Below are 12,626 nucleotides of genomic sequence, written 5' to 3' on the forward strand. Positions count from 1 at the left end.
CCCCAGTTCTGCTCTTCATAGGCCTAGCGCCCTGGTGGAGAGATTGCCCACGTATTACGTACTCCCTCCGTTTCTTTTTAATCCGTATATAAGGTTTGATCAAAGTCAAGCTTTGTAGAGTTTGACTAAGTTTATATTAAAAATTATAAACATTCACAATATGAAATCAATATTATCAGATGCACTATGAAACGTATGTTCATACTATATAGTTTTAGTATTGTAGATGTTCATATTTTTTCATATAAATTTGATCAAACTTTGTGAAGTTTGACTTTAACCAAATTTTATATGCGAAGTAAAAAGAAACAGAGGGAGTATCCTCTCCAAATCGAGAAAATGGGAGTCCAAATAACGTATTCCGTGATTAGCTCGCCTTCCTTCTTTCGTGCTACGATTGACTGCCCTTGCCGCAGTAATTAGGTTGACTAATAGAGCAGTTACTGCATGCGATTAAATAGGTGTAATTATAGGAAAATCAGCTTTTAATTTCCTTCGTTAATCTACTACTCCCTCTCTCTCGGTTTACGTACTCCTAGGTCGTTAATTTGACCAACCTAATACAAGCCATACATTACAAAAAATATACCAATATAAACTTCAGATATTCTATTTTCAAATGGTATAATTTTTGTGTTATATAATTTACATTAGGGTGATAAAATTGATAATCTAAATATACGTGCAGGACTTATAAACTGAAACGGAGGTAGTACAAGTCAAAACTTGTGCGCCCAATTTTGCACGAAAAATAGAACTAGTGGAAAGCGACAATACCACAAGCGGACGAGAACAGAAAGAAATTGAGGATTGCTACTCTTATATCCATCTACCGTGCCTGTGTGGCGCCGCCTCGAGTTGGAGAAGGGCCGGATGGCCCTAGATAGCCAGTCGCTGCCTCCCACAAGACCACACCGACTCACTAGAAGGCGAGATCGCACTGTTAGGTCATGAGAGAGAAGGTATGTTTATTTCTAATCTCTATTCCTATAGGTAGTTTATATACGTACGGCCTATGAAAGTTTACTATGAAGGTTGATTAAAATTTATAAAAGATCATCAACATGACCTCGGCGTTGTTGCAATTGGGCACTGATGATCGATTGATTATTTTGAATAGATAGATATTGTTGCAGTTATCAATTTTAAGTTACCCGCAAAACACGATTGAGTTTGGCGACTTGCCTGTAATTGCTATGAGAAATAAACTAGTACTAATCCATAAGATAGAGGCTTTTCATAATACAATGCTGACATCTAAATAGATGACAACGTGAGTGATCATTGGATTTTATATCATCTTTTAGTCTTTACAAGGTACCAATGATTATTGGAATTTATCTGGAGTATTGCTGATTACCATTAAAGAATTACGATCATATTAATAATAAAGCTACTGAACATATTAGTAAAGAAAGGATATATAAGAGAAAAATATATTGTATTTCCTATAACTAGTGATCGCTTGTGGACGGTGTAATGCTATGTTAAATCAATAAAGCTAGTCATGATGGCTTTTCCTCAAAAAACATATTTTTATAATACTTTTTTATGTTTATATATTAAGGGCCCCTAGATTTAGTTTCGCCCCGGGCCCCAGAAATCTCAGGACCGGCCTGGTGGGGGGACTCGCTAAAATTGGTGCGTCACTTACTAACCTCGGCACCTCGCTAGGAATGCCGAGCTCACAATAAGCCGCCATGGTTCCTCCTGCATGTACTGACTGATCGTAGGTGTCCCATTGGTTTCTACCACTTTGGTGGGCATGCATCCGTAGAGCGAAAAAAAACTGGGTGGGCGGCCGTGCTCTGTTCTCCTGTGTGGCAAGGTGGTTGTCGGTGTAGTCTTTGTGGAGTAGCATCAGATAGGCTCCTGGCAGCGACGGCGCGTTCCCTCGGCAGGGTGTCAGGCTGCTTGCTGCGGGCATTGACGGTGCGGAGCGCTGTCTTCGCCGTGTCTGTTTAGGAGGAGGTGGAGATGTGGCAGAAGGCGAGGTGGCCAAGATGAAAAACCAGAAGCGGCAGCAGGCGAGACATGGCCACACCCATCGGTACCTCACTCCACAACTCATGTCCTGGGCCCAAATCAGACATCCCTGTCCTTATGTAAGCTTGTGCTCTTTAGTTTGATTCGTCTCCAGATCGGTCTATCGTTCATGGAATTATTTCCCAGTTATTTTCATGCTGTAAAGGCCTCTGATTTGTCTCAAGATCTGTCTATTGTTCATGAAATTTTCAGAAAGAAGATGGTGCGAGACACAAATACGATGACTCGGGTCAGATAGAAGACAAGATTGGTCCGTGCAGAGACAGCACACCCGAGAATTATGAATACCGACTCTCTCAATGCATGGTCTGGATGAAATCCATGGATGAGCTGCATAGAGTAACCACTGCACCGCGGGTAACCAAAAGATATCATCTTCTTGCTTCGTTTGTTATCTCCACTGAAGATAGTGTTACTTGCAGATTGTTCATAGTGTTGGTTGTAAGACAGGTCTGTGCCTACATAGAACATCCCAATCCCTGGTGATTATAAGTATCAAAAATTGTTTGGAATGAGATATGTCATCTCTCTTCTTACTCGTAAAAAATTATCTCTGGCGAGAACATGCCATCTCTAATCCGCTTAACCACCATTTCTTGCTCATCTTCCTTTCTCGGAAATCTCGAAGGACGAGGTACCTTAAGGGCCTCGCAGTCATCACACTGCTCCTCGTCTCTCAGAACTATCTTCTGCAAGTTGGGAGATCGTTCCAACATGGATTTTATAAATGTAAACTGCTGTTCAAGCGATTTAAATCCAGCGAATTCTAGCTCTTTCAGAAGCCTGTTCTCGGAGCTCCTGTCCAAGTGCATTTCCCACTGAGGATTCCTTCTGTCATGGTAGGAAGCAGGTCTGGCCCCGCCCACATCACATGTATGTTCCCACACCTGTATGTGTGTAACCGATTCATTAGATATGTCATTTGAACCAAGTTTTAAACAACTATCCACTAAAATTTGTGAAACACTAGAGCTCCAAATGTGGACAAGAAAAGAAATGCAGAGAAAGACATCACCTCAATATGCAACATTTCAATAGATGGTGCTGCCACAAGAAAGACCGTCGTCCATAGAATGTCAAATTCAACAAATATATACCATGTACAAACAGCTTACTTAGCTTGCTGAATGCGGTGCGGAGTTCCTCCATTTCAGGTTGCAACCAAAGCTGATCACAACATTAAATAAACTAACAAAATAAGAATTGATAGTTTGGAAGCACATAAATGAGATCATAAAAGAATTTACAGCTATATATGTTTTCTATCATACATAAACACATCCATGATATAACTTTCATATATGTGACGACATGATGAATATCAAATAAACTACCGTTTAGAGAAATAAAGTAGTACTTACGGTTTCTCCTTGGAAATCCAATGTGAGAGTACGTATGCCTGTTACTCCATGTAGAAGCTCAATTAATTTAAATCCGAGTTGCTCACAATCTGAACCACATGAGAGTTCTAATTCCCCAAGAGATGGGACAAAACCAAAGGTCAACGGAGCACACTGAGATATCCAAGTATCGCAAACCAACTTCTCCAATTTAGGGAGGCAGAGAAGGTCGATTCTCAGAAAGCGACACTTTCAGATTTCTAGAACACAGAGTTTTGAGTGTGGTGCATCAATCTTAAAGAGAGAGTAGGAATCACTATCACAATGATGAAGGGTTAGATGCTTCAGTTGATTGCAGCAGTCAAACAGGAGATGGTGCATGTCCCATTTGTCAAAGCCTACATTTTTTAGAGAGAGCTTTGTGAGGCAGTGGAGCACACTAGGGTAGGCAGTGAAAAAAGCATCTATGTCTTGAGGTGGCTGTTGCATCTCATCCTCACTACGGTCGAGAGGCTCTGTCTCATCAAGAATATCGAGATCCAAATCTTTCAATAAACATTGCATCACCAATCAGTGGGCCAACTTCGCACAGGAAAGTGTTGAACAGATAGAGCTTAAGCTGCAAACTTGAGATGGTGTATTCTCTGTGCTGCTTATCCAGCAAGCTCCTGGTTGCTTTTGTCAAAGACGCCATAGCTTGCTCCATATCATTTGCATCAATAGGGTTAGCGCACGGGGCGGATAGAAAATCCCTAACATTGATGCTGAGCTCAGGCAGCAACCAAGGAAGATGCCTTCCACTGTGTAGAGAGCACACTCGTCATTGCAGCCATACGTGAACTGAGTCTCTCCAGGATTGCCAGGAGAATATCATCAGTGAGGGTGCTGAGTCTATCTTTGTCGCCCAGTTGCTGCAACATAAATGAAGGATGCATTATTTAGCTGCCACATAACTGAATTCAGAAATCCCAAACAGAAAATAGCCACACATTTGACATTGTTAGAAGGGAGAGAGATTGGTGGAATTATTCTTGGAGGAAAATTCGTTGATCTACTGTCAAATGGTGCTGGTCCAACCCCCGGTGAGCTGGCTCGCTCTCTCTAGTACTCCCTCCGGTCCTTTTTACTGCGCGTATTAGATTTTTATCAAGTCAAACATTGCAAAGTTTGACCAAATTTATCTCAAAAAATATCAACATCTACAATACCATATATATATACTATGAAACTACATTTCATAAAGAATCTAACAATATTGATTTCGCATTGTGAATGTTGATAATCTTTTCTATATCTTTGGTCAAAGTAGAGATACCTTGACTTTGGACAAAACTAATATGCAGACTAAAAAGGACCGGAGGGAGTAGCAATTTTTGTTTATGGGATTCTAGGGTTTCAGATCTGGAAACAAGTGTTTGCTCCAATTCTAGCAAATTTTGTTGCTCATTGAATCTTGTTGTGAGTGAACTTATGCAGTTAACTGAGTATTGTTGTTTGTGACTGCACAAAGTTAATTGAATCGAGCTATCTCTCACTGAGCCTATGTGTTAATTGAAAGTACTTAACTGAATCTAGCTCTCTCTCACTGAACCTAGGTTAATTCAAACACCAAGATTCAATTAACTGAATTGAATGCAGTTAACTGAATCAAATCACAACAAGATTCAGTTAACTAAATTGATTGCAGTTAAATGGATCTTGCTCACTGTAACTGAACCTAGGTTCATTCAAACACCAAGATTCAGGTAACTGAATCTTGCTCACTGTGACTGAAGCTATAGGTTAATTCAAACACCAAGATTCAGTTAACTGAATCAAATCACGGGTCGGCGTTGAAGATGCCCTTACATGTGAGTGAATTGCAAAAAACCACCACGTTTCAGGTTCATATCCGGATATGCTACCACATTCCTTGGGCGCCCCAAAAATCTACCTGTTTCCTTGCTAGTTTTATCAATAAACACTGATGACCGACTTAGGGTGGTTTAATCCAATTTTTGACAGCCTCCCGCTGGAAACGCTGACATGTGGACCTGATTTAACAGTCAACGCGAACAGTCAACACACACAGTGTCATGTGGACTTGACAGCGGGCCCAGGCTATCAGGATTTGGATTAAATCGCCCTAAGGCAGTCATCACTGTTTATTTAGAAAATTAGCAAGAAAAATGGTAGATTTTTGGGGCGCCCAAGGAAAGTGGTAGCAAATCCGGATATGAACTTGAAATGTGGTGGTTTTTTGCAATTCACTTTCCTTACAGGCATAAGGTGAATAGAATGGTATTCTACACCGGTTGCATAATAACTGATGTCAACACAATGAAGGAGTAGACAATGCATTCACGGGTTTTCTTGAAAGCATCACACATCACAGACAATGGAAGAGATGAAATAATCACCACACTTAGAAATCCACGGTGCAAATCACGCTTGGTCTACATCAGCTGCAAGCCGCCCATTGCTGTTCAGGTCAGCATTTACATACAAAGTTTTCTAGAACTCTTAGGAACATAATTATAAGGGAAACTTTATTTTCAACAGGAAAAGGGCGGATGCTATATCCATGAGGTTACAAACTGTGATTGGCCCCAACATGTGATTGTGAGCCACACTGAACTTGGACAAGGACATGTGAGCTATGTCTGGAGGAGGACGGAATCAATCCACTGACAGATCATTAACCTCCACTTACGACTTTGTTGTTCCCATATACGACGTGGTCACTCCCAGATACGACATTGTTGTTGCCCGTTACCATATTGTTCCCCCCGGATACAACATTGTTATTCCCATTTACGACATGGTCATTGTCAGATACAACATTGTTGGTCCCAGATACAACATGGTTGCTACCAGTCAGGACATTTTTGTTACCAGATCTGACAGTGTTGTCGCTCCCAGATACAGTGTTGTCATTCCCAGATATGACAGTGTTGTCATTCCCAGATACAGTGTTGCCATCCCCAGATCTGACATAGTTGTTGGTTCCAGTTATGACATTTGGTTGTTGTTGGAGTGTTCTCCTATTACGCTTCACATACAATGGCATGTTAATGAAAGCCATACGCTGTGAACGATCAGCGGTGGTGAGGCCCTTAAGCAGTTTCAAACCCTTGGGTACGTCGCCAATCAATGAATTATTTGAGAGATCCAAGTAGCGAAGGTGGACGAGCTCACGAATCCACAATGGGATGGTGCCAACTAACTGGTTGTTGGCAAGGCTGAGCGACTTGAGTTCGGTACAATCCGCGATGCTAATCGGGAGAGACCCACTCAAGTAGTTGGCCGCAAAGTCAATTGAAGCAAGAAGTAGCATGCCGGAGAAGTTGACACGAGCAATCGGACCAGACAAGGAGTTGTTCCGGAGGTTGAGCTCACGGAGAGATAATAATGATGACAGAGACGGCGGCAACGATCCAGAGAATCCATTGGAGTGCATGGACAAATGGATCAGCGACGTGAGGTCGTCAAACACGTCAGGGAGGCGGCCGGAGAAGCGGTTGACGGACAAGTCCAGCAAGGTGAGGTTCTTGAGCTCTTGGAGGTGCGTGCTCAACTGTCCAGTGAGCTGATTGGATCCGAAGGAGAGCTTCTGCAGCCCAACAAGGCTGAAGAGGGAGGTAGGGAGGGAGCCCGTGAAAGAGTTGGAGCCGAGGAAGAGCTCCTCCAGCTGCGCAAGGCCCACCAGGAAGGCTCCTGGGACTGGCCCCGCGAGGCCATACCCTGGAAGCCGTAGCACCGTGACACGGCCTCTGCCGCCGTCACAGCCTACACCTTCCCAGCCACAGCACGAGGCACCAGACCACGCGGCACGGAGAAGGGCGCCCCCGCCGCCGAGGTTCCAGGCAAAGCCCTGCAACGCACGGAGGTCGTCAGGGTGGCATGACTTAGCGTGCGCCGCCAGCAAGAGAAACACCAAGAAGAGGAGCAGCAGCCGGCATTTAGCCATGGTGGTATGTAAATATGTGTGCACAAACGCATGCACGCAGCAAGTGCTCTTGTCTCGGCACAAACTGCTTGGGTGGTGCATCTTATAGACTTGTTAATCATGCGCTGCAATTGTCGGTGGCCACAAGCCCACAATTGTTTTTTTTTATGAAATACAAAATTGATAGAAACTTGATTTTCATGCAGGGTGCTGTCCGTCGACTGAATTGGTGGGGGGCCATGCGTTGCAAGTACTAGTCCGTGCCCACAACTGCCATCTGCCAAACTTGATTTTCAGGTATGTCGACTGAAATTCGTGGGTGACTCAAGCTGGGAACTCCTGCTCCTCAGCTCTACTGGTCCCATCCTAATGTCGTGGACAGCCGCCCAAGCTAGTCCAGTGGGGTTTCTCGAATTTTTATAAGCCGATTTATCGACGTTTATACGAAATAGAAGAATACCCAGGCATTGCTACGGCCATAGAAAAATAATGCGTCTGCCAATACAGTGATGTATTTCTTTTCATCCTCACTGGACGCCATTAAAAATTAAGGAAATTACAAAGGCAAAAAAATTAAAGAAATTGGCACAAAGCACACACTTGATGCACCATGCAGCCATATAGCGTCCTGGCTAAGACCATCAACAAATATAGAACCAAGATGATAAGAAACTGGAGTAATGGTTACTCGTTGCACAATAGTAATTGGTTGATTTCCAGAACTTGATGATGACTAAGCACCACAGGATAACCATGTGTCCTGAAATAAGCGAAGCGTTGCCGAATCAAATTACCTTAGGGGAAGAAAGGCGGCACCATGTACATGCTCCAAGATACTGGTTCCGCACCATCTTCTCATTCATCGCCTCGACAAATATCAAGAGGAACCTATCCACCTCGTTCACATGAACGACCCAGCTGTGCTCAGTTTAGTGATTTTGCCATGTATAATTATAAAATTGTAAAGAAACAAAGAAATCCTAGATATGAGAAAATAAAGGACCACACAAAATATGTAAATTGTCTTTTTTTTGAGGAAAAAATCTGTAAATTGTCTTTAACAAGGAGCTAACCTATCCTTAAGGCTTCTGCTCCAGAAGTGGAGACGTGGCAGATGGCGAGGCGACCAAAATGAACAACCAGAGGCGGCAGCAGCAGCAGGGATACCTGCGGGTTCCTCACTCCACAAACTCACGTCCTGGGCAGAATTCAGACATCCCGGTCCCTATGTAAACTTCTGTTTTTTAGTTTGATTTGTCACCAGATCTGTCTATTGTTCATGGAATTATCTCCCAGTATTCTGGTGTTGTAAAGTCGAATAAGCACCCCACTGATCCTATCCGATTTGTCTACACATCTGTCTATCGCTCATGAAATTATCTCCCAGATATTTTGCTGCTGTAAAGAAGGCCTTTGATTTCAGAAAGAAGACAGCGCGACTCAAAAAGATGATGACTTGAGTCAGAAAGAAGACAAGTTTGCTGGGTATAGAGACAGCAGGCCCGAGAATTACGAATACACACTCTCTGAATGCATGGTCAGGATGAAATCCATGGATGAGCTGCATAAAGTAATCACTTCACCGCGGGTAACCAAAAGATATCATCTTCTTGCTTCGTTAGTTATTTCCAGTGAAGAGTGTGTTACTTGCAGATTGTTCATAGTGCTGGTTGTAAGACAGGTCATGTGCCTAGATCCCTGTTAACTATAAGTATAAAAAATTATTTGGACTGAGATATGTCAGCTCTCTTCGTACTCATAAAAAAGTATCTCTGGCGAGAACATTTCATCTCTAATCCGCTTAACCACCATTTCTTGCTCATCTTCCTTCCTTGGAAATCTCGAAGGACGAGGTACCTTAAGGGTGTCGCAGTCATCGCACTGCTCCTCATCTCTCAGAACTATCTTCTGCAAGTTGGGACATCGTTCCAACATGGATCTTATAAATGTAAACTGTTGTTCGATTGATTTAAATCCAGCAAATTCTAGCTCTTTTAGAAGCCTGTTCTCGGAGCTGCTGTCCAAGTACATTTCCCACCGAGGACTCTTTCTGTCATGGTAGGAAGCAGGTCTGGCCTCGCCCACACCGCATGTATGTTCCCATACCTGCATGTGTGTTACCGATTCATTAGATATGTCAACTGAACCAAGTTTTAATCAACCTTCCACCAAAATTTGTGAAAAAATAAAGCTCCAAATGTGGACAAGAAAATAAATACAGACAAAGACATCACCTCAATATGCAACATTTCGATAGATGGTGCTGCTGCAAGAAAGCTGTCATCCATGAAATGTCAAATTCAACAAATATACCACATACGAACAGCTTCCTTAGTTTGCTGAATGCGGTGCGAAGTTCCTCCATTTCAGGTTGCACCCAAAGCTGATCACAACATTAAATAAACAAACAAAATAAGAATTGATAGTTTGCAAGCACATAAGTGAGATTATCAAAGAATTTACAGCTACGTTTGTTCTCTATCATACATAAACACATCCATGATGTAACTTCTATATCTGCAACGACATGACAAATACCAAATAAAGTACCATTTAGCGAAAATAAAGAAGTACTTACGGTTTCTCCTTGGAAATCCAATGTGAGAGTATGTATGCTTGTTACTCCATGTAGAAGTTCACTTAATCTAAATAAGCGTTGATCACAATTTGAACCACTTGAGAGTTCTAATTCCCCAAGAGATGGGACAAAACCAAAGGTCAATGGGGCAACCTGAGATACCCAGGTCTCCCATAAGAACTTCTCTAATTTCGGGAGGCACACCAGGTCGATTCTCAGAAAGCGACACTTCTCGATTTCTAGAACACGGAGTTTTGAGCCTGGTGCATCAATCTTAAAGAGAGAGAAGGAACCAGTATCACAATGATGAAGTTTTAGATGCTTCAGTTGCTTGCAGCAGTCAAACAGGACATGGTGCATGTCCAATTTGTCAAAGCCTATATTTTTTAGAGACAGCTTTGTGAGGCAGAGGAGCACACTAGGGTAGGCAGTGAAAAAGGCATCTATGTCTTGAGCTGGCTGTTGAAGCTCTTCCTCAGTACAGTCGAGAGGCTCCATCTCATCAAGAATGGTGAGATCCAAATCTTTCAACAAACCACTGTCGATTGCATCACCTATGAGTTGGCCAACTTCGCAAAGGAAATTGCCGATCAAATAGAGGTTAAGGTGCAAACTTGAGATACTGGATTCTCTCTGTTGTTTATCCAACAAACTCCTGGTTGCTTTGGTTAAAGACGCCATAGCTTGTTCCATATCATTTGCCTCAATAGGGTCAGCACACGGAGCAGATAGGAAATCCTTGACATTGATGCTTAGCTCAGGCAGCCACCAACTAAGACGCCTCCACCGTGTAGAGAGCACACTTGTCCTTGCAGCTACACGTGAACTGACTCTCCCCAAGATGGACAGTAAAAGATCGTCGGTCAGGGTACTGAGCCTATCTTCGCCGCCCAGTTGCTGGAACATAAATTAAGGATCAACTATTTAGCTGCCACATAACTAAATTTACAAATCCCAAGCGGAAAATAGTCACACATGTTGACATGAACAATATTCACTCTAGAGCGTAAGTTGTTTGATTATCTCTACTACTGCTACTACAGTATAACAACTCTGAAATTTGAATTCTAAGATGTAACGCAACTAGGGCTGCTGATTAGTACTATCAATCTGACGGCTAAATTTGCCTGACCGCATGGCTACAGTGCCATCTAAAGTAAGCAATGTGCAGTCATCTGTGTATGTGCCGCCAAAGGACCGGTCACCAAGCCGAGAGGCACATGCCGCCGAGCGATGACGATCACGGCATCCACTCGGAGGCGAGGATACCCACGGCACACCCGCCAATGCTCACCGGCAGAGGCGGCCCAAACCCAGGGCTTCGCTCGACGCGCAACACGGTGACTCAACGGAGCGGCGGAAAGAAGTAAGGGGGGAGCAGGGCTTCACCTTGCGGCTGTACGTGCGGAAGTCGTCGGCACTGAATAGTCCGCTCCTTAGGTCCGGCGGGCACTCCTTCCTCGGCTCCTGCGCGGCGACCATCGCCGGCGGCGACGCGGGTTTCCTCGGCGAGGACGAGGGTGACGTCACGGGGGGGACTTCTCCGCGAAGCTGACGGCGCGCGGGAGGAGGCCCCCGGCGGCGAGAGCGCCTCTTTTGTGGACGACGACGCGGCGAGAATCCACCGGCGGCGTAGGGAATCGGGATTGGGGATTATTTTCTTTTTGGTGTTTTTTTTTGAGAATTTCTTTTTGGTCTTTTAGGCTATATTTTCTTTTTGGGTGAGACAGAGGAAGGCCCAGTTTGAGGCCCAGAGAGTGCTCAAGGGCCCTAAGCATTGTTTCCTTTTGAAGGTGTAATAAGGCGTAAAAGAAAAAAGATAACTCGGTGCATGTAGCTCTCACTTGTGCAGGTTTACCACTGCGTCAAGGTTTCCCTTCATAATAAGGCGTGAAACAGAGGCTGGGTTCATGTTGTAAGTCATAGGGTACCTTCTTGATTTTTCACACGTTAATTTAGTCCCACCAAATCTCAAAGCTCACCTATCCCCAAAAATTGCTTGGAGTACATACCAATCATAGGTATAGGCTATTTGTATGACCTAAGAATAAAAACACATGCATTCTTGGTGGCGCCAGTTCTGTAAAATAAAAATTATGGCTCCTCCACATTGTTGGACGCTGCCAGCGTTGCCGACGAACTCGACACGCTTTGGCCCAATATGGATTTCGCATATTTCTCAAACTACAACATCGCGTGCCGCAAGGTTACGAACGTGCTCTGTGCTGATCTACCAGCCACGTTTAAGAAGTTAGCCGATCCAGCCAGGTTCGTCATGGATGCAATCTCCAAGGTACTCTCATGCAGTGGTGGGGCCAGGATTGGCTAATGCCCCAGGAGAGAAATTAAGGGTTGAAAACTACCTCAAAAAACTCTAGTTTCAAGGCATACAAAGTCAACCTATAGGAGACCAAACAGAATATTTAATGGCAACATTTGTTCCATGATGGGTCAACTAATAAAACAAGACAAATCCAATCAAAAGACAATATATGCATATATAGATGATACAAAAGATTGATACCAAATGAAAGGATTTCAATGGAAGAAGAAGCTATACCTTAATAAGAATTTTGGAAAGCAAATCGCTCGATGGTTTCTTCAATACTATCATATACATCTTGCTCATTGTAACATATCATTCTATGATTCATCCAATCACCACTCATTTTGTTCCTCAATCCAGTCTTGATAATCCCACAATGAGGTCGTCTTGGGGCCCCACCTTGATTTT

General features: G+C 43.4%; 2 protein-coding genes across 3 annotated transcripts; both read right to left on the reverse strand.

Moving 5' to 3' along the window:
* Positions 1-5,765: 5,765 nt before the first annotated feature.
* On the reverse strand, positions 5,766-7,350 carry LOC119289434 (phytosulfokine receptor 2-like). Its single transcript, XM_037568758.1, has one exon. It carries the CDS (start codon positions 7,333-7,335, stop codon positions 6,064-6,066), a length of 1,272 nt encoding a protein of 423 aa, XP_037424655.1. The 5' UTR covers positions 7,336-7,350; the 3' UTR covers positions 5,766-6,063.
* Positions 7,351-8,671: 1,321 nt separating this feature from the next.
* Positions 8,672-11,496, reverse strand: LOC119289435. Of its 2 annotated transcripts, none has more exons than XR_005141508.1 (3): positions 9,893-10,022; positions 9,549-9,697; positions 8,672-9,420 (listed from the first exon to the last, which is right to left on the reverse strand). XR_005141508.1 is itself a non-coding variant. In XM_037568759.1 (3 exons), exons 1-3 carry the CDS (start codon positions 11,372-11,374, stop codon positions 9,309-9,311), a joined length of 354 nt encoding a protein of 117 aa, XP_037424656.1. In that variant the 5' UTR covers positions 11,375-11,496; the 3' UTR covers positions 8,672-9,308. The 2 variants fall into 2 exon arrangements, 1 of the variants encoding a protein (XP_037424656.1); XM_037568759.1 differs by lacking the exon at positions 9,893-10,022 and adding an exon at positions 11,282-11,496.
* Positions 11,497-12,626: the final 1,130 nt, after the last annotated feature.

The sequence above is a fragment of the Triticum dicoccoides genome, chromosome 4A (assembly GCF_002162155.2).
Source record: "Triticum dicoccoides isolate Atlit2015 ecotype Zavitan chromosome 4A, WEW_v2.0, whole genome shotgun sequence".
NCBI lineage: Eukaryota > Viridiplantae > Streptophyta > Magnoliopsida > Poales > Poaceae > Triticum > Triticum dicoccoides.

Coding starts and splice junctions, on each gene's coding strand:
- LOC119289434 (XM_037568758.1), bottom strand. CDS start 7,335: ATGGCTAAATGCCGGCTGCTGCTCCTCTTCTTGGTGTTTCTCTTGCTG.
- LOC119289435 (XM_037568759.1), bottom strand. CDS start 11,374: ATGGTCGCCGCGCAGGAGCCGAGGAAGGAGTGCCCGCCGGACCTAAGG. Junction 9,698..11,281: donor TCCGCACGTACAGCCGCAAG/GTGAAGCCCTGC, acceptor TGTTGTGATCAG/CTTTGGGTGCAACCTGAAAT. Junction 9,421..9,548: donor TCGAAATGTTGCATATTGAG/GTGATGTCTTTG, acceptor ACACACATGCAG/GTATGGGAACATACATGCGG.